The following is a 22,728-nucleotide window of genomic DNA, read 5'->3' as shown; positions in this document are numbered from 1 at the left end:
TGGACCACCCTCCCAAACTTGGTATCGCCTATGAACTTGCTGAGGGATGCTACTATCTGCCAGTTGCCAGCTGGGTCTTGCATTGCTGGTCGCATTTCCTTGAGTTTGGTGTGCCAGCCAATTTTCCACCCACCTTACAGTCCCTATTTCACCAATTTGTCTAAAAGGATACTATAGGAGAACAAAATGTGAACACTTAAGATTCCAACTACTACCTTGCCCAAAAGCTCACAGTCCTTCTAGATACTACAATTTATTAATTATTGGGTGATAACAGACAAACGGGACAGTCTGGGAAATTAAACTACGGGCTATGAATCACATATCTATTACAAACTACAAAATTAGTATCTGCATATGGGAGCGGATTCACATGAAAGAGAACTTTTTGATTCTATTCACATAAAAATACAAGTTAGATAAAACCCTAGAGTTCAGGAAACCAAAGTTTATTCAGGAATGTCTGTACAGATAGGTATATGAGCCCAAACGTTTGTTTATTTTTTCCCCTGGTGAATACCAGTTAGTCTAATATAAGATGTTACCTCTGTCTACACATTTGGCCTCCCTTGCTCACAGAATGATAATTTTAAACTTGTGATGTCCAATTGCTAGCAGTTTTACATCACTCTCTCGGAATTAGGAAAAAAATAATACAGAAACTTAACTGGAGCAGAGGAAGTATTGCTGTGCTTCAAACTGCTGTTTGGAAAATGAAGAAAAGTGTATCTAGGAATCACAAGCTTGACATAGCTCAGTATTAAATAGTATTAAATAAATAATTATTGTTCATGTCCAGGTAGGAACAATGAAACAGTTGAAGAGATATTATCAAGGAGAAAGGAGGTAAGAAAAAGGAGCTTCCTCTTAAATGAAATCTGAGCAATATTTTCATTATACAGTCACTTAAACAATATCACCTGTATTTATGTTATATATAGAAATATACTATATGCAGTGAAAAGTGATTAAAAATATCAGAGACTTTTTCTATTGTGTAAATAGATGGTGGAGTGGAATAAATGAGTAGACGGTGTTGTTGGAAGATGGGGCTTATTTTCATATACTTAAATATGGCAAGTTAACCATTTCACCATTACATGCTACAGTACTCACACACTGTGGTTTGATTTTTATTATTCACTGATGTAACTACACTACAGCAAGTGTATCTAGCCCATTAAGTATCAGTGCTAACAATTAAGATGTATTTTATTGCTTCTTTAGAGTATTTTTAATGCCTGTTTGGTAGAACAAATGACATCACATGACAAACTATACAAATCAAGGCCGGTAAGAAATTAGTTTTTTTTCCACCTGACATGAATTTCCTTCATAGAAAGTAGGATATAGTCTGATGCTACCTCATGTATATTTTTAAAACTTCTATGAGCCAGAATAGTTGAAAGGAATGTGGCATAAGACACAGGGTCCAAGAAAAACAATATAAAAAAGCTGAAACATGCATTAATTTGACACTCTGAACATGCGTCCTTTAACTGCCCAGATAATAAATATGTACAATAGCTGGGGTTTATTTATCTTTTAAAATTCAAATATGTTAGTAAAATCATTGCATGCATTATTTCCACACATTTTATTCACATGACAGATCTACAAATTATTTTATGGTGTGTAAGATCGTTTGACAGATATAAAAGAACTGTTAAAACCAGAACAGTTGTTTACTTTTATGGTAAAAAGGGCATCATATGATGAAAATAACTTTCTACAAAGGAAGGCTCCTCAAAGGATTATTTTAAATAATTTTAGAAAAATGTTATGATGAAGTTTTCTTCTGCAGTTTCTTGTACCATACAGGTGCCTCTTTATTTGTCTGTAAAACAAAGAACGTTTTAATTGTGAGACGGTGAAAGTCAGAAGAAAAACATGTAATCTAAAGTCTCTTTCCTTTGTGATACATAGGATAAATATCACTATGTAGTTCATAGTGATAATTGAGTTCTTTGTTTAAATGCAGATAAATTAAAACCAAGACTTACCAACAGCATTCTGTGTTATCAGTATATGCTGATAATAAGTTATTATTACTACACAGCTGTATTAAAACCTCCTTATTTCTAGGTTACAAAAAGCAGATTATACAGTAAGAAGTAAAAGATTTTTTGTAAAATACCTATCACAATTAAGACATGAATCAACTGTGCCATAAATAGGCTTCATTTGAAATAGCACTGTCTGACTTTCCCGGTTGAAAAGGGGAAAACTTAGAAAAGAAAATATAGTTCTTAAAAAACTATTATTAAAACTGAAAAAAATCAGCAGTTTTATGACAGTGTAGAAAGTATATTAATTGCAGAGATTTATCTGTGAGCAACTTTTCCTTGCCTTCACAATCCTATGGGCTACTGCTACACAGTTAGGATTGCTTAACATTTTTTTGGCTTTGCTTAACATTCAGTGGTTGGTTGTATACGGAACTAAAACTAAAAAAATGGAGGTAGAACAATGTAAGGACTATTCTGCTTTCAGGGTTGGGTATAATCTTTTGCATTAGAGAGTACTTTCTCTTTTGTCTGTTGTCTCTAAACCTGTCCCTTTCTAGTTCTTTTTTTTGTCTGTTCTATATTAGTTCTTTCCTCTGACACTTAGTAACTGTTCAATTTAAAAACCTACTTTATTCAGCTGGCCTTGTGGTGGGAGTTCTCATCACATTTTAATCTCCATCTTTCTTTCATTTTGAAGATTTCAGTTACAAAAATAAATCTGTTTTATTTGTGCAAGCTTTTAAAATTCTAGAAATTGACCTAAATTGGGAGGATTTTCACAGGGCTACTAACTTCTTTCCCTGTCTAAAAAGCTCTGCCATCTGCCCATTTTGGATCCCTACTCCAAAGTCTGAAAAGACTAGAATTTTTCAAAGAGAAGTTGCTCACAATTTCTAAATGTAAAAGAATTTTTTCTAGATTCCTACGCCATTCCCATACCCCTAAGTACAACAGGACAGATTAAACACCAAAACTGTGGATCATCTACACAACCTAATAGTTAGCTCACATTTTGGCTGTTTTGGATCACTGAATAGCTCTGTCAGGAAAAGTTTGAGCAGTATGATTTAGCACTACTGAAAGGATTGTGGATGAGACTACGCTGGGTATGCCTGTGTTTAGTCTCGTAACACTACCCAAGCAAATTTTGAACCCCTAAAATCCTCCTATGCCCTCATATCATGTCCAAGAGATGCAACCATTTCCTACATTTTGTATTATAAAAACGGTATCTGATGTGCTGCAATACAAACCTCATATTGTTTAAAACACTGAATTTTAAAAGTACCCACCAGGCAAAAAAAACCCAACCAACAAACAACAGAAAAGAAAAAAAAAATTATAGATGTATATTTGGACCAAAATAGCACACAGGCTATGCACTGTGGATACAACCAGTCCAGCCTAGAGAAAGGCAGCTTCAAGAAGTATAAATAAGAGTAATGATTTGTTTTATGATTCAGCATTGCAACTTGGCTTTCTTAAATGTATCAGGTCAGACACAGTCACCGTTTTCATGAATACTAGAGGCACTAAATTTGAAGCAGGCCACTTGAAATATTTAAGTCCGAACATCTAGTTTCTAAAGGAATAAACCAGATTTTACAATATCAAGTACCCTTAGTAACAGAAGTGATATCAATACTGGGCATGTTTTTTTTAATATATTTTTTGATATATATATGCACACACACACATTAATACATATATAAGTGAACATAAGTATACATAAATACACCTATTTCCTCACTTCTGCTCCTCAATAAATATATGCACATATTCAATTCATACATGATCTGGGTAGATTTAAAATTGTATATGTAGTCTGTGGATCCCTTTGGTTATTAAAATTTTGCTAACTACTCAATGTTGCAATATTATAATGGGATTTTTAAAAAGATACAGTTTGCTGTGAACTTAAGATGCAGAAACTACCAAATAGATAAATAACATCATAAACTGTAATTCATCTCCTCAACATTGACCATTCCCATAAAGAGCTGCAAGTATTCAGCTGAATTAGTTATACATCTCCTTGAAGTATTAACCCACATTTTTCTTTTTAAAAAGTGAGAATTATCAAAAAAGTGTATGGCACTTACTCTTATCATAGTACTTACAAATAACGTTGGCTTAGGTGTAAATATATTTTCTTCTTCATGCTCTGGCAGCACTTTTACTGAAGGATTTGATTTGCTTTTTGCAGTCACACTTTTTACATCAATAGGAGACTGAGGTAAATTTTGTTCATAGCGTTTACCATGTAGATTAATTAGAATCTGTTTCATTGTGGCTAGTTCCTATAAACCCACAAAAAAAACCAGTCAGTGCTAAGTTATTCAGTAAAATTACATTTGAACCTATTAAATATTTATTTGTTAATAATATATTTATATTCAGCAAACTAAATGTGTAAATGGATCAGTAAATCTAATAAGCATGAACATATACTTGTCATAATTAATACAATTATTAATTGGACACTAGTAAAAGTAAGAAAATAAAAAAGGCAGATAGGATTTATTAAACTCAAATTGTGTGTTGCTTAAAGGCTGTATAACAGAACATTTACTGTGTATTAAGGAACCCACTATCTCTTTTAACTTAAGCTTCAATTTAATGTAAAAGAATTCTTTTGAATTTGTTTTGCCAGGCCAAGGCAGTTTACAAATCTAATTTGAACGACTGTGACAAACTGTACTTTCAAGTGCTAGGTCTTGCACAGATGTCTTATAAATACATTACTAGAGATACATATCTGTGTCTTTATATCCAGATCAGAAAAGAAAAATCAATGAAAAACCTTGTCCTGGTTTGGGGGGGCAGGTAGGGGGGAGTAAGCGACTGAATGGCTGCATGGTATTTAGCTGCTGGCTGGGGTTAAACCACGACAAACCTTAAGAGGACACACAACAAAAATGAGATCAGTGTGGGAAAGAAACGTGAAAAATTAAAGTTCCAACATAGGAAAAAAAAATACAAAAGCATATAGAAATACAGACTCTTTTTGGATGTTCTAATAATTTGCTTTGGTAACAGTTTGGATTAATTTAAAAAGTAACCTTTTCTTGCCACTTCACAACACAACAGATTACTCAAAATGTATGGTAGAGTGGAAAGGAAAAAACACAGTATTTTGTGACTTTAGATGGACATCTTTTGTCATCTTGCATCACCCACAGCCTAATGTTCTCCCCCTTCCACATCTAATAGGTGTAATTACTATAAAATAAGTTACAGAATTTAAAGCATTATTTGTTTTATTATTTATTGTACTGTTATTATGTAGAGCTTTCATTATTGCAGAACTAGAACAGCAAGGTTAGTAGCAAAGCCTTTCAAAGTAAATTGTAAGACACTTTTACATTTTTTAAACTACTAATGGTTTTGTTTGCTTGCTCTTTATAAAAGCTGTTGTCTTCAATAAGCAATACTGTTAACATATTAACATTCTATATACTTAACATTCTCTCTTATCTCTCAACCAGAACAGGGTAAGTCATATTTATAGCTGAATGACAAACATTTGTTATATCTTACCTATTTCTTAATACTTGCCAGAAAATTACATTGATGCACATGCCATTTTCATTGCACTATTAGTAACGGGTTAAAAAAACCCCTCAGACTTTTCAAACACTCCTGCCATATACCTTCTCTGTCCCCTGCTGCCTTTAATACAAGATAAAGTCAAAAGAATTGTATTGTTGCCTTTAAATTGTCCCACACTAACTCAGTTATATGAATGGATGTTACACTCCACAGACCAGCTTATTGAGTGCACAAACTGTTCTTGTATCTCAGTCATTTAATATTAACTATTTGCATAATTCAGCCATGTGTGGTGGCATGTTGAAACAGCATGACTGCAGAGCAGCTGTTTAAAAGGACTGCACAGTTGATGCCAACATGTATTTCAAAGTTGTAAACTCTGCAAAGATGTTGCCAAAGCAACACATACACAGAATTTCTTGATGAAAATAACTCAACCAAGTATACAGCAAATAAATACACCATCACAGGAGATTAAATTGTACATAAACAATGTTTTGACATTAGCAAGTGCTGTTCCTATACTCAAACTGCTTTATTCTGTGGACCAAATAGTTGCACATTTGAACAAGGCAGAACCCAAAAATGTCACACAGATTTATTTCAGAAACAAGACTTGAAACCTGTATGCTTAGGGTCATATTCTCTTGTCTCGAGATCTACCTGGCAGTCTAAAGTCTTCTCTACGTCACAGAATCTGTCCTGTACTTGACAGCCTTGTCTGTTTTCAGACTTGGAAAAGGCTAAAAGGCTGCAGAGTCAGCTCTCACACGAGCTTCCCCTGTGACAGGAGAATTCTCTGATGTGAAGCTATGGAAAGGAATGACAGGGAGTGGGGATGACAAATTAGCCCACAATGAATAAGTTATTTGGCATCACAGCCAAGTTTATAATGAAAATTTAGCTAAAGTTGCCTTAATATTTGTTCTAAAATGTTTCCACATTTAGTGAGAAAGGCCGTAACAAACTTGGCAAAATAGCACAGAAAACACTGAATCCAATAGCATCATTGGTATGTTTACTGCTAAACAAGAAACAAAAACTGGCCCAAAACAAAAACATTTGCAAGAGATTTGCTGTTTTCAGAAAAGGAAGTACTTGAAATAAAGTTCTGTCTTGAGCAGCAATATTTTACCCATCTCTTTAGACTTCCCTGCTCCTGAACACAATCTTAATTCTCAGCTTCACTTTTAAGTTCTAAATATAGAATCATTAGTACTATCTGCTACTGTTAGCATACTACCATGATTCAGCCCAGCTGGTCCAGAAAGTAGCAAGGAAAAAGCAGCTCTGGACATCGTGCTTTGCAGAAATGTGAACTTTTCCCAGTGTAAAAAGGACCTTGAGAAAAAAGGGGAAAATAGGTATATGGTTCAAAACAGACGGGAAGAATCTTTTGTGTAGAAGTACACGTATTAGTTTCAGGACAAGCTAAGTAAAGGAAGATGTGAAGAGAAGTGGGTGGTTAAAATTTTTATATGTTTCTACTGTGTCAAGTCCATAAGTCCTTTGTCCAGCAGAGATGTGCAAATTGTTTATTTATAGTATTCACTTCAGTTACTCAGTGTACTGTAGAAGCAGCATTGCTAAAGCTCTGTATTTCCCAGTTTATCTGTGGAATTATTTGGTCCTTGTCACATTCGCTCCTGGATGTACAAGCAGCCATGCTATGCAAGCTGTGTCATTGTTGAGGCTTCCAGGTCTGAGGGCTTTGGCTTTGGAAAGCCAGACAGCAATCCTTCTTGGGATGACTATGAGTACTAACACCCCTGAGTGGATTCACCCAGCTCCTCTCTGTGCTTGCTTTTACAGCTTTGGTCTCATCACTGTCCCAAACTTTGACAACACAAGCACCCATGCCCTGCTTACACAGTATTTGATGGGGAACAATGGGAGCAATGCAGCAGGAGGTGAGGTAAGGTAAAACGTACTGCATTCCAAATAGCATCAGAAAAACTTACTTGATCATTTCCATTTATTTTTGGTACTGCGGTGTCCAACAACCTTAGATAACAATAACAAAAGCAATTTTGTGCTTAGGTACAAAGGATAGGCACCAATCTTTTTGATAGATCATAGAATGGTTGGGGTTGGAAGGGACCTTAAAGATCATCTAGTTTCAGCCCCCCTGCCATGGACAGGACACCTTCCACCAGACCAGGTTGCTCAGAGCCCCATCCAGCCTGGCCTTGAGCACTGCCAGGGATGGGGCATCCACAGCTTCTCTGGGCAACCTTTGCCAGCGCTTCACCACCCTCACAGTGAAGAATTTCTTCCTAACATCTAATGTAAATCTGCTCTCTTTCAGTTTAAAACCATTACCCCTTATCCTATCGCTACAGGCCCTACTAAAAAGTCCGTCCCCATCTTTCTTATCAGCCCCCTTCAAGTACTGAAAGGCTGCTATATGTTCATTAATTAAAATGTTTTATGTTTGGGGATTTTTCCCTAATTCTACCTTGTTAATTTATTAGGCTGAATGCTATCAATGCTGCTGTTGTGGAACTCCTACAGTCTACAAAAACTGTGTATCATATTAAAATCGTCAGGCTTTGAAGCAGTGTTAAAAGAACCAAATCAAAGAAGTGTCAACCATTTTTAAAAGGTAAAGTAAAAAAGGCAAAATAGTTGGATGCTATCTGCTCATATTACTCATATTTCAGAAGAATCTGAGATTCTTATGACAATGTTTGATCTTGAAGCAAGTAAAAATAAGTTCGGTTTTATTTAAAATTGTTTTAAACTGTTTATTATGGATAACTGAAATAGTATCTAGAAAAATGGAGACTGACGATCAGTTTGGGAATATGAAGGGTAAAATTTGATTCCTTCAACTAGCAATGCAACTAGAAGATAGAGATGAGCAAATGCAAAAATAAAGCATGCCTGATATAAAATATAAATGTATTTTGAGTTAGAGATACTATAAAAGGATCTCTGTTAACATTGGTTTTGTTGTCCTTGATACATGTTCAACATACATGCACCAGAAAAGCATCATATTTTCCTAATTCAGTACTAAAAAAATTGAAAATCAGTATAATAATAAATATTATAACAAAATCGTAACTTACATAATCAAAACAAAATGAAAAATATTTGCCTGATACGGAAAAGGATTGAGGCATAAAAAGGAATGCTGTTTTATCAAGTAAATAACTGAAGTATATAAAAAAAATTCCCACATTACGCAGAACAGATATTTATCAAGATAGTAATTCCATTTCTTTTCAGTGGATTGTCAAGAAGTATAAAGATTTTTCTTCTTACTGTCTCGGTCATCTAACTATAATCAAAGCAAGAAAGAATCATGTCTGTGCGCTTGAAAGCTTGCAAAGGCACTTAACGTTATATATGTCTACAATTATAATAAATATGTAAATTTTTATAAGCAGTTAAAATGATATGTATATTTATATATCATGCTCTGGAAGGAGATGCAAAATAACAGTCTCAAGAAAAAGCAACTGGCTTACAGGAATCAATTACATCAATGTCAATTCTTATGTTCTTATGGCAGGGATGTCTTGTACCTTCAAATAATCTCCATACAGTGATCTTGAAAAGAAACTTTACATAGATCTAACTGAACAGTTGGAAATACTCAGTAGGAAGAGACATTTACCTTTCTGGCCTTAAGATAAGTCATTCTGGTGGTAAATTTAATGTTTTTTGATATCACTAAAATCATCACAGAAGCAGCCAACGGATGTCAGATCCATTTGGCTCCTTCCTCATGCAGTAAAGCCCATGGCTAATGCACTCAGATAAATACCCTCTAAAGCAAAAGTGACCCTAACAATAGCACATACAGTTAACTGTGCCTTTACCGTGATAAATAGTATTCTACTTCTAGCTTTACATACAGAATTTATTATTGCAATCTTCACCTTGTATTAGAACTCCATTTTGAAGCAGAGAACTTGTACCGTGGAAACTAAACAAGAAATTGCTGTCCTAGAAAATATATCAGGTTCTGGCAGCACCAGTGAATTCTGATGACTGACAAGCATTCCCAGAGAAGAAAACAGCATAAATTCACAGTAAAAGAATGGAAACACAGAAAAGGCACTAAATACTATGATTTTTAATCAAGAAAACCAATCTCACTGACAAACCCAGAAAAATCAGCTGAAGGAGGGATAAAAACAGAGGTCTGTCTCCCTCAAAGGTGCTGATCAAAATTTAAGGTCTGTCAGAATTTGTGAGTCAAGCACTAAGTTAATTATTTTAGATGTGTGTCCCCACCCCCGATCTGTAAATCTTCTGTACTGTTAAAGTAAAGCATGCATATTCAGGATCTCCTTTGGAAGGCTTGTACTCCTCACTTTAACTGCCATATGGTCCCCATGTGGTTAAATTATAACTCAAAATAAAAATACGTATCCAGTCTGGAGAAACTTGAGAGATTACTGTCTTTATGTCCAAGAACAGTTGACTGTTCAGCCCCCCTTGCACAGAGGGGACTGGAAAAAAAAACGCTTCATGAGAGCCTTAGTGCATTACCCCTTGAGTCCGGAGACTGGACTCTTCTCAATGTGGGAGCCAAATAGTAGGTTTGAGTTTAGCAATCTGGTGACTGTTCTGGCTATATTAACTTCTAAAATAACTTCTAATAACTTCTAAAACAACAAAAACAATAGCTAGAATAGAACATGCAAGTGAGGGAAGATAGCCATACTGGGATGAAAAACATGTTCGTGCTAAGTCAATGTAATCTGTCTTCACATGCACGTATCCTCCCATTTAGACAGCTATTGTCTTCAAACAACAAGTCAGTACAGGGAAAAGCAGAGTTCAGAAAGTGAGGTTATGGGTATGTTAAAGAATACTGATTTGAGAAACCTAAAGTAGCATTTAAGAATGCTATATCCATTTGGTAGTGTTTTGTAAAGAACATATTTCAGAAATGATTTCTCAAGTCTCTCAAGAATTAAAAGTTCATGTTCAATACAAAAATGTTCGTGGAGGATTCTGAGGAAAAAAAAAAAGTAATTTTATACTTGCTGTAACTCCTTCTTGAAAGAAAGTGATCTCAATCTGGAAAACGGTAGGGCAGGGTGGTTTAGGAGGAACCGTTTTCACAGTTGTCTGTCTCAGGGTGTTCAGTAGGGTCAAGCTTGATGGGCATATAAAGTGATGGCAGAGAAAATACTAAGGATAATGTCTTCTATGAAGTCTGTGCATTTTCTTATTTGCATTCCTCTTAGATTCCTACTGTGATTTCCTGTGAAAGTAAAGGTGTGTTAAAAAATTAAAGCTGTGTCATTAACAGCTGATACTAAGATGGAGAGGGATCTCTGTGAGAACTGGTTGCAGCTCAGCTTTGGAACAAGAACATGTGATCAGATACTTGTTTGGATTTCCTCATGTTGACCTTTAGATATCTTCAGTAATAATGTTTAAACCCAGGCAAACTAGCTTGTCTGATTCCTCTATATAGCTGTTGTTGAGAAATTCATAGGTTACAATTGATTTTGCTGATTTTACATGAGGATATGGCAAAAAATACCACAATAGTGCCTTTTTTTCTTTTCTGACTACAAATCCCTAGAAAATTTTCAGATGTAGTCATCTCTACTACAGATTTTTAAAATTAGGCAAGATCTATCTCTGCTACTTTGTCACTTGACTTAATAAACGACTTCTCAGATCATCTTTACACTGGCAGTACTCTTTTATATCATTGGAGTGCTCCAGTTAAAATGGAGGCAAACAAACAGAGTCTTCTGTACAGATTGTTGGCATAGAACACCAAGCCTCTGCCATATTTCTGGAAAACAACAGGGCAGAGGACTGAAATCGAACCTAGGTCCACCTTTCAATATATGCAATGACTTGCATACAGCACTTTGAAGAAAAAAAGTGTGAGTATGGTACTCTAACTTTGAAGTGCACTTAAGAGAAAGGAGACATATATGTGTCATTACCAAGGAATGAGACTCTTGAGCAAAAGTAGTATCTAGAACGCTCTTTAGAAGTACTGGCTGTTCACACAAAGAATTACTTTAGAACTGTTCTTCATGGGATTTATTTCTGCCAAACAGCTAGAGACACACAGCAGAAGGGCTATAGCCTATAACCCGGAATGAATTACTTGTCTCCCTTTGTTGGCTGAAAGTGGAAAAAAGGCCAACACTTTTAGCATAGAATTAACAATACTGGACATTAATATTAATGATGACAAAGTGTGAAATAGTATAAAGACACTACAGAAACTCCATTTTGATGAGACAGCAAAATGAAGCAAACGGTAAGTCAGTCCATTCCACTAATAATGCCTGCAGATGGACAGGATGCAGTGGCACGAATGGTGCAAGTTCAGCTTCAATAGTAGAAAGCTCTCGACTTGTGCCTATCAGGAGTAGAACCTACAGGCATAACAGAGCTCAAAGACTTTAACAACCACCTATGCAATTGAGAAAACATCACAAGTCATGGTTTAATCCCTCATGTAAGACAGAGTGTACTTGAGAGAGTTGCATCCTCAATTGCAGCTGTAGTGGAAATATGAAAAGTCAGCAAGAATTCTGGTGTGAGCTTTGCACATATGGCCATCTTAGGCACACGGATACACACTGTAAAGCTGGAAACTGGAAGACAGTATGAAATGTACTGATCAAACAAATGAACCTGATAACTGGGTGGTGGAAAGATGCCAGACCATATGCAGAATATGTTGATAGCTTCTCTGCACTACACTTAATTCAGGAGTTCTCTGTATCCCAGTGCACATAAAACCATAAAATAAGCTGACAGATCTGTGACTGTACGGTCTACAAACTAATTCCAGTTTTATAAAGTGAATTCATTAGAACTATGGCAACAATCAAATGGCCCAGTCATTGCAATTAACAGCTACTGTCTTTTTATATACATAAGAATCTCTGCCTATTTCAGTTGTAATTCTTAGGAGTTGAACTTGCATGTGAAATTCTGAAAGTTTTTTTGCATTTTGTATTGAAGATCAGAAATGATTTGCAATTATAACTAGGACTATATCCCCAAATATTTTTTTTAATCTGATCCATTGTGACATTAATTTACTCAAATTCAAGTTTAATAAAAAGTATGCTTTCTTGAGTAAGTCCTACTTACAGGAGACAGATGCTAAAAATACTAAAATGTCAAACCAGCCTTATTCCCATAAATTATTATGTAGAAGTTCCTATGTTTTCTGAGAGGGTAACATTTTAGTTTGATTCTCCCTGTTTTTTCTTACAGAGTATTTAAATTCAATTTCCACTTGATAATATTCAAATGTTACCATAAACTGAACAGAATTAAAATTTTTACACTGCTAGATAAGCAGCAGAATGTGATGGAAATATTCATAGCCAATACAGGAAAAATGAACACAACAGAGCATTGGCTAAATATTCAGAAAATCTGAACAATTTCAGATTGCTCAACAGCCAACAATTTCTTGTTTAAGTGATTATCACTTTAACTGATTCTGGCTCTCTAAAAACCGTGTAATTTAAAATACACATGCCAATTTCATCCCATAATCCATAAGTAAGTTGCATTTTGCCTATGAAACTTCTTTGAAACTTCCTATTTCTTAAGAGCAAAAAGTGTATTTAGATTTGACTTATATTAACTGACATTATTTTTTTGTAGAATCTTAGAAATCTTATACTAACAGGGTTTAGTAAATTGCTCAGTAGAAATCACCATTTCATATGCAATTGTTTAGTTATACCACTGTGAATAGAAGGATAATTCTTTAAAGAATATATGTGAAAACTAGTAAGACATTCTGAATAATACAGCTCCAAGAAAAGAATGAACGCACTCAGCTGTAAAGTCCCTCCTCTTCCTACATTCAGTACTATTTGGAATTCAAGTTTTATTAAAGCTTGACAGCAACAAAACAAGTAACAAAAATGAGAAATACTGCTTAGAAGCACATTTTTCCTTGTAAAAAAAGAGCCAGAAACTTCTCAACACTCATTTAGCAATGTAAATGTCACTTTGTTTCTCCAAGCTTTAAGCTGAGAATAGCTCCAGGGCTTACTTGTGATGCAGAAATGTCCCTGTAATCTACTTAGAAAACATGCAGAACATTAATAGAAACTAGAATCTTGGAACATAAACGTAGCATAAGAAAAATGATAATTACTCTGTGGCTTAACATTTAAAAAGAGAGCTAAGCATTGTACATCAGCATTTTTTTTATATAAAACAAGTTGCAGCACATAGATGAGCAGGAAGTCATTCACTTTAGAAACACAAATAATTTTGGCGTTATCATGTACAATCTTTTACACAGAAAAGAGGGGAAAGAGGCAGAGCTAGAGACTGTTTGAAGGCACCTGTTACCAATCACTTCTTCTCAGTCATGTCTTCCCAACCCCTGCAGATACCCCTTCCTTCCCCTCTCCCCCAACAAAGCAGTTTTATTCTTTTATCCACTAAGCTTCCACCCCTGATTAAACACGTACTGCCCTCCCTCTGATGACTCCAAAGCTTTTTATGAGCCTCTGAACTTCTCTCTACCTCTGTTTTTTGCAGATGGCAGCTGTTGCTGCTCTCCAGGTTCCTATATCCAACACATTGGCTTTCATTCCTAGGTTGCTTCTAGTCAATCTTCAGCATGACTTAATTACAGTTAAGGATACTATTAGCCATACTTAAACTATGACTAATAATGACATGCTGAAGACTCATCTGGAAACCTCAAGGTCATGGCTGAGAGAGAATGAAACTGTGGGTGTAGAGAATTTAGCAGTGAGGGGCATTCCCCAAGGGTAATACAAAAGGAAGAAAGATAAACATGAGAATATAGGAGTAACCGGTCAAAGTAAGGTAAAGCACAGATACTTCGGGAGACCTTGCTTGGCCTCAACAGAGGAAAAGAAGAATAAAAACACCTGTCTTTTCTTTCATTTTTGTGGGCCAGGTAATAGGATAATTATTGAGAATTAATAAGGTTTTGTGCAGGACATGACATTAGATGAGTATGTGCAAGCACAGACACGACTAGATTCTCAAACACTGGAAACAAAATTTTGGAACAATGTCATGGAATTGCAAATGCTTCTGATAATTCATGTGGCCATGTTTAAAGTCTAACATTCATCAAGATTTATATAAATCCTCAGGAACCTTAGCCTGATTGTAGAAGCTCTTGGAAAACTCTTAGAGCAATTAACAAACTATGCATATCCTAATAGGACTAATTAGTAACTGTTCTACCTGCTTGATCACGTGGGCTCTCTCCAGTCTTACACACACGTGGAAAATGCATTTGGCAACCACTTATTAAAAAACAAAAGAAGTCAGGTTTTCTACATTTTAAAGATAATGAAGTAACTATTTTCTGTTCTTAACTTCACCTTTCTCTCTCTCACTTGTTCTCTTTTTCTGTGTCCTTACTTACTACCTTCACAATGCTGCCTTATGTTTCTCTCCTTTTCTTGCACCCCATCAGATCCTCTGTTTGCTTGGACAAAATAAGCTACATTTTTAATCTCATTCACATAAGCGCTCCAGCCTGCTGTGATTTTTTTCCCTCTTTTTTTTTCCAGAAAACTTAATATAAAATATAAATAATATCCATTCTACAGTTCAAATTAAAAAAAACACATTAGATTTCATTTTTAAGAGACTCACAGGACTTTGAAAAGTGACCTTTTTTCAGGAGATGTGGATTAAAAAAAATGAATGTAAATTTAAATTCTCAGAACAATAAAAAGTGAAAACATGATTTGCTTCTGATACTACTTTCAAATTAAAATCAGTTTATATATAAGAAGATGACTTGGAGAAAAGAATTTTTGTCTAGTTAGGAAAAACACTAAGGAGATTTTCTTTTCAGGTTTTTGAACTGAAACACATAAGGAAAGAATGGTTGTGATTAAGGTATTGCATTAGGACACGTGAACTCTTAACCTCTACCACAAACTCTGGGGAGTTTTGGATAAAACACCATTTCTTTCATTGTGGTTGTTGCTTCTGCAAAATGGGTAGTGATACTTTGCTGCTTTAAATTCTGAGAATAATATTTGTGAGGTGTTCACAAATGTGGTGAAAGGCAGAGAAATACTTAATTATTAAACGGGATTATTTTGACATATTGTTAAGAAACTGCGAAAACCTGGAAAGGGGGAAAAGATAAACATCAGGTTTACTCATAAATGGGGAGTTACACATAGGATTTGGAAAGCTTCTGACCTGCCAATTGGAAAATAAATTCAACATAACAGTCACTTAGGCAATTAGCATTTTAATATTAACCTGGTAGACTATTCTCAGCAAGAATCACTCAATAAGAGTTTTTTAAACTTTAGTATGTTTTTAAAATAATAGGAGCTTGCAATGGATAACAGAAATAAATTTTAATCTGCTCTAGTTGAAGATTAATACCAACTCAGGTACACATATTTAGAAAGATTTACCACTCAATTCAAGCGACACAACAATTTACTGACATAAGATAACCAGATTTAAGTAACCAAATAGCAATTAAATCCCATGTGTCTACATCCATTTAACTAATTGATATAAAATAGGTTTATTTAAACTACTACTACACGTTTTCTACTTTGTCCCATAGCAGATAGCCAGAGCCTGGTTTCTGGTTACTAACTTCACATGAAGAGCTTTGGCACAGTAACACATGAATGTGCCGATAAGGCAGGTGACTAGTTCAGCAAGTTTACATTCTATCACTTGTATGCACAGCTGCTAATGTACCACAAGTGCACAGATGTATGAAGGAGGTAAAATATCAGCAGGTTTTCATATAATTTTAACCAGTATACAATATTTATGTGCTGATAAGTGATCATGTCTGCATAAACAATTGCATTATAAGAAAATAATGAGTATTATAAACAGCCTTCATTTGCAGTGTTTATGCCATAAATTTTACCCTTTTATTTCTCACTAAAATAGTTTCACAATATTTGTTGTACTTTTATAGATTAAAAATTACTGTATTGCCAGACTACACTGCACACAGGTGATTACAAGCAGTTTTTTAAAAAACAGTAGTGCAAATTGACTCCCTTATGTTCATATAAACTGAAACTGGTCTTAGCACTTAAAGGAATACCATTTAAAGCCTTCTATTGGTGTTTCTTACACCACTGTCTCATTTCTGTTTCTTCTCACGTCTCCTAGAATATTTCTACTTAAAACATGAAAAGAATGCCTCCATTTGTTATACTGGCTCTGTTCTGCTCCCCGCCCCCACCCCGTAACGACTTATGAACTCCACATCAAAAATCTAAACAGCAGGTTGTTAATATTCAAGATTTCAGAATTCTGTTTCTACATTCTGTACTTTGAATTGGAAAAACTAAAATAAATTGATTTATTTGTGTGCATTATTTGGTTTCTTTACTATAATATGTCTGCATCTTAAATATCTGAAGAGATAGTACAATGTCATACATCAAAGCACAGCAAATTTATAACCTCTTAAATGTAACCTCAGAAAATGATTACTAAAACTTCTTGCCAAACATCTGAGTGCTGACAGACTGCCCTTCCAAGTTTTCATCTGAAGCTTGCAAGCCAATGGATAAAGTCTAAAACTGCACTTCTGACGTTCCAAAATACTAACAACTGCATCAAGCATGAAAGGCAATGGAAGTGCCAAGATCACAGAGCTCACGGTAAATATTTCTTTTAGTCAAAGGCTGACTGTAGGAAGAGAAGGGAAAAAAAAAATCCCAGATAAAAGGAATCATGGTTCAAGACCTTCAGCTAAAAAGATTTAGTGGATTCATCCCACTTAACTTTAGCACTTAACAGCAAATTGCACTTTGGTGCCTTTAAGTTATAGATGCCCATTACATGCACGAAAGGATAAAGTTTGGATGCAGATAAAGGATGCCACAGAAGCTCGGTGTGCTCTACTCCACAGTTTTGGACACAAAATGCCCTCTTTTTCACAGGTAAGTAATACTGACATATAAATATTTTTACTTGCTCTTTTCCTTGCTGGACCCTTTCCAAAAGCAATTCAAATTGCTAACCTAACAGAGAGCAATTCACTTTTGTGGTATTCTTTTTTTGGTCAGGTTATGTTTCTGTTTAGTGATCTGTATGGTCCCTGTGCAGTATTAGAAATGTGCCAGAGCTGGTGCAAGAGGAGAGAGAAGAATCAGAAGCAAAGAGGTTATAGCTACTGCCTCAACTTGGGCATAATGGGTAATTTCATCTTGATTTTTGCTTTGAAGAAACATCCTTCTAACATGCGCCCCTGACTATACCAAGACATTAGGGCAACAAGGGTCCAAATCTGGGGGTAAGTGCTGAAGTTAAGAGTGGGAAGAATCAAGATCACAAGTCATCTTTTTTTGTGTGTGGTTCAGTTATCCACAGTAAAAGACAGAGGGTCAAAAGTGTAAAGTTCAGATTAAAAAGAGAACATAGACTACAAATAATAATGCAAAAAAAATCTGGATTTGAAATACCCTTTTTTTAAAAAAAACCAAACACTGTTTACTAGAAAGTTATTAATGGGAGACTCCATTGTTCCTCCAAACAATGTTTTATGACTCTTCTGATGGATCTGGGAAAACAATCAAAAATCCCATTGCTTATCTTGACAAAACATATAAAATTTCTCAGTCTGAAATTAGCTCAAAAATTTGGCTGTACTAACTGTACTTGCTATCGTGCATTGAGGGGTTTACAAACGGCATCACAGTATTGCGTACCCCAGTTCCTTCTGACACACCAAAGTGGGCAGCAGCACTGTGAAAGCTTTATTACGAACCTCTAAGAATATAATCTTAGCATGATCCTGGGTATGAATCATTCACGATAATGCCATTGAATTCCCTTGCCATTGAATTTATCCATATGAAGATGATAAGAAATATTATTGCATCAGCTGTTTCTCAATGATCTAAATGAGAAGCTAGATTAAAAAGTTTCCTATATTCATTTACTAATTAATTCAGAAAAAAACCCAGGAAATAGCAGGCCAAGAAACAATTAAGAATTTAGGCCAAGAATATAGCCTAGGAAAAAAAGCGTCAATTTTTCTTTCATGGGTGGACCTAACTTTTAAAGAATGTGCATAGTCAAACGACCAATTTTAACTTTAATTTCCCACAGCAAAATAAAATAATCATCATCAAATTAGCTGTCTACATAATTTGAAATAATGAACTATTTTATTACATGAATATCCAGTGTCATTTTTTTCCTGTAATAAAAGAACTCACATAAGAGCCCTATATAAATTCTTCCAAGATTGTTTTTTTCTTCCAAAATTAAGATATGTGAAAAGGACATAAGATTAAGCTTGAGCATAAGTTCTTTATTTAAAAAGTGTATAAAATGCCATAATTACCTCCAAAGCAAGCATTATGAATCCATCTGATATTACAAGGTGATAAAAACAAAAAAACCCCCAGCCCCTCAATCTCTAACATTTCATTAAAAAGATTTAATACAGTCTGAGACCACACAGGCTGGAATACCTTAAGTCAAAACTTTATACTTATTGAAACATGTCACTGTAAGACAGCCTTAACAATGTTTTGGCATTTTGCTTGTATTTTGAACATACCTCAACTTCATTTTATGTGAACTATGAATATCTTGGGTTTATCTATTCCAGAATTCTAATGTTTTTACTTGCAAACATGAGCGCAACAAAGTAATTCCTAACAAGACATGACAGTTTAGTATGTGCAATGACTAATCAAGACTGATAGTAATCATATTACAGGATAGCACGTACAGAACACATAATCCCATAATTCATATTTTTTCAAATTGCATAGATCTATGTTTACAGATAGCATGTTACCTTTATTTAAAAATACATACTTTGTCTAAATGAAGTTAAGTCTTTATTAACCCAAGATTAGAAAATTTGGATTGTTTTTTTTCTATTAGCAGGGATAGTTACTGTGAAACGGTGATGTTACTGCATATTTCCCTTTTTTATTAAGACAGCAAAAAAATTTAACTGAAGACTAACTCAAACTAAATTGTCCTATCCTATACAAAGACTTCAATACAAGAGATAATTGCCTTTTAGAGAAATTCATAAACTGTAAAACTATTGAAAGAAGACTGCATTAAAAGTAAAAAATAAAAGGCTACATTAAGAATAAACAGAAATGACAGAAATTTAACATATACATACATAGCCCCCCCCCCAAACGCTTCTTGTTATTTTCACACATTTTCTAAAACAACTTCAGCTTATTTTTGTGTTTCTTAGGGGTTTTTTGTGCATTGTACTGGCATTTTGTAATTTTCTTGCCCTAAACATGCCACTTCTAATGTTGGGTTTTTTTTTTTTGGGGGGGGGGGGGGGGGGTGTTCAGTATTTATAGCCTTTTCTGCATAGGTGACTTGAAAAAATGTTACCACTGTTAAGTAAAACAATGTGACTAATATGGCCTAGTTTTAACATATAATAAGAAATTTGACAAAACGGTAATAATTTTGGAAATTTTTGATCAATTTTTTAACATCCAAAGGAACATTCAAGATGAAGTCTCTTTTAGACTCAAGTATTTGCTTTCTTTTTTACAAAGCCTGCCTCACTCAGCCTTGCTTGCACCCTTTGCCACAGTTTGAAAATGTTAAGTGGTGAAATGACACAAAGAAGCAAACTGCTGCATATCAGGAAGAGTTCGTGAGGGTACTCATAGGGGCCAACGTTGTTTGGATGTAAACAACGTCGCATTGCTTCGAAGCAGAAAATTTTACAGTTTTCTCATAAAACATTGTTAAATTTTACCTTTATCACTTTCTACTGGTTTTAATCAGCTGCAATGCATGCTGGTTGATATGACACTACTAAAACTAGGCACCCAAAGCGTAACTACTTTGAGAGCAGAACTATTTGGCAGCAGCGCTACTTGGGAGAGAAGAAATAGGAACAGGAAATTTTGAAAGAAATTAATTTGAAATTAGCCTGCCAAGGGCCTATCATATTGGAAATTCAGAACATTCACTATATACTTATACAATTAAGTCATGTTTCCTCAGAGTATTTTTCATATCATTAATATAATGATATGATAATGCATTAATATAATGATAAGGCTTATAAATTATCTAGAAATACTTTAAATATTTTATGTTAAATTAATAGAAGACCAGTGGGTTTCATATGAACAAAAAAAATGACCAAAAAACAAAAGAAAAAAGCAAACCCAAATATAATCCAAACAGAACATACGTCTTTGTCTCAGCCTTGAATTTGAAATTTAAATATATGATGTGGATACAGACATCAGAAATAAGAGCTATCAAATGATTACTTCTGATGTACCTACAGATGCTCCTGCCGGGTCAATGACACCTGCAGTTTTGGGAAGTATGTTCAATTACTCTGTTCTGTAATTAGATTATTTTAATCTCTATGCAGGGAACTTCATAACCACTACAATCAACTCAGAGAGCTAAATGCAAAAACTATTCTAGGAGGAAACTGCATCAGACAAATACGCAGTGTGATTCAGCGCAGAAACTAAACAAGTTAAACACTTGTTTTCTTTTTACTTTTAAGGTGATAATTTCACATTTGAGATCTGCACTCAGGGAACAGAATTAGTAAGTTTTCACTGAAGTTGACACTCACGTAGACTAAGCTGTCAGTGAAATTGTTTTGGTTTCATTCAACAAAAAACGGTTTTGTAACTGGTCAGCAGAGAGAAACTGGTTTGGACAAATTCATGACACGGATTTTGGTTTACTGATCTAAGAAGGGAATCTGGGAGAACAGCAAGGAAAGGAGATGGAAGGGAAGAATTTTGGAGGTGGAGTGAGAGGACTTCAAGAAGTGCATGGAGAGTCAGTTTTCTATGGAAATAATGGTATCAGAATGAGTGATAATGCAATCTCAGACAAGATAATTTAGGACAGTGGTAGATTCCTTGAAAGTAATCTCCCCATCTTCTCTCTTTCCAGCTGGAGAATTGAAAGGAATTTTTCAGAGAACTATTGATATAATGACTCTGTGATGATCTTTCTTCACAGGTAACTGGGAATTTAGGTCCCATTACTGCATATATATAACTTGTGCTGTTTTTCCTCATATGCATAATTTTTGTTCACTAATGTATTTTCTCTGCAAATCCTTGAAAATCATTTAGCAGCTCTGGGAGATCATTTAAACAGCTGCTCATGGTTAGCTTTTGGTTTTATATCTTCAGTATTCTGTAGCCTCAGAAAACTTCCCATATTACTATTCACTCTTTTTCAGATCATTTGTGTATGGGACTCCTTCAGTAAACTGTGTTTATTCCTATCTTTTGTTTCAGACATCTAATCTGCAGAAAGATTTTTCTCTCATACTCCTTGACTTGTTAATCTCTTAAAATTGTTTAGAGAAATCTTGACAAAAGCCTTTTAGGAATCCTTATATAAAGCATTTATGTCTAAATGGCAAGATTTTGCATACTTTTAGATCTGAGAGTGTATTTCAGTAACACTGTAACTCCTTGCTTGAATGAAACCCAGATAAGTAGATAAAGAAGTACCCTGACTCTTGTCTGGATGAAACCTGTGTGACTACCTCGTTTCCTCTCCCCAAATCCTGTTTTGGAGTTGAAAAGAAACTCAGATGTGTGTACAGGAAATGAATTGTGCAATGCTTTGTTCAGGCTTTTGGTCTCAATGACTGGGAAAAGCAGGGAGAGATACCGGGGCATACTGTGGCACATGCAGGCCTTTCAGATTATGCATGTATCAATCTGATCACATTTATCTAAATACTTGCTAAATGCCTGACAAAGACTAAACACTTGCAAGGCATGTCTGTTGTATGCATAAGAAAAGAAAGAACAGTGAGACCAAGTCATCTGAGAGAATTTAGCAACTGAAAGTACAACTGAGAGCCTCCCCAGTGCCTGATATGATCACCTGTGCTTCTGAAAATGACACAGACCAAAAAAAAACCACCCCAACAAATCAAACCAAAGTAAACCATTTTTTTCCCCCCATGGTTTAAGGCTGAGGAGAGAAAAAACACACTTATGGCAGTAATGCTAAAATGGGAAGATTACCTCACGGTGATTTAGAAGTCTCTCCAAATCCACTGCCATTTGATTCTTGACACGCAGCAAAGTTGTCTTTTCTTTATTTAAAAGACTGGTAGAAAAAGGATAGGAAATGCAGTAATAGCAACAGATAATCTCTTTTAATCTTGTATGTTGGCCAAAACATGCATTTTCTA

At 35.0% G+C, this 22,728-nt stretch overlaps 1 protein-coding gene across 1 annotated transcript in view; it reads right to left on the bottom strand.

Annotated features, from left to right (window-relative positions):
• Window positions 1–228: 228 nt before the first annotated feature.
• The window catches only part of PIBF1 (progesterone immunomodulatory binding factor 1), a 121,322-nt gene continuing 98,822 nt past the window's right edge, over window positions 229–22,728 (bottom strand). The window contains exons 16-18 of the mRNA XM_055702767.1: window positions 22,559–22,643; window positions 4,130–4,309; window positions 229–1,837 (exon numbers count right to left, since the gene is read on the bottom strand). Of these exons, the coding sequence (XP_055558742.1) occupies window positions 1,781–1,837; window positions 4,130–4,309; window positions 22,559–22,643 (322 nt within the window). The 3' untranslated portion in view covers window positions 229–1,780. The remainder of the gene's footprint in view (window positions 1,838–4,129; window positions 4,310–22,558; window positions 22,644–22,728) is intronic.

The sequence above is a fragment of the Falco cherrug genome, chromosome 2 (genome assembly GCF_023634085.1).
Source record: "Falco cherrug isolate bFalChe1 chromosome 2, bFalChe1.pri, whole genome shotgun sequence".
Taxonomy (NCBI): Eukaryota; Metazoa; Chordata; class Aves; order Falconiformes; family Falconidae; genus Falco; species Falco cherrug.
Note: the sequence above shows the minus strand (reverse complement) of the source record. Positions and strands in the feature narration are given on the sequence as shown.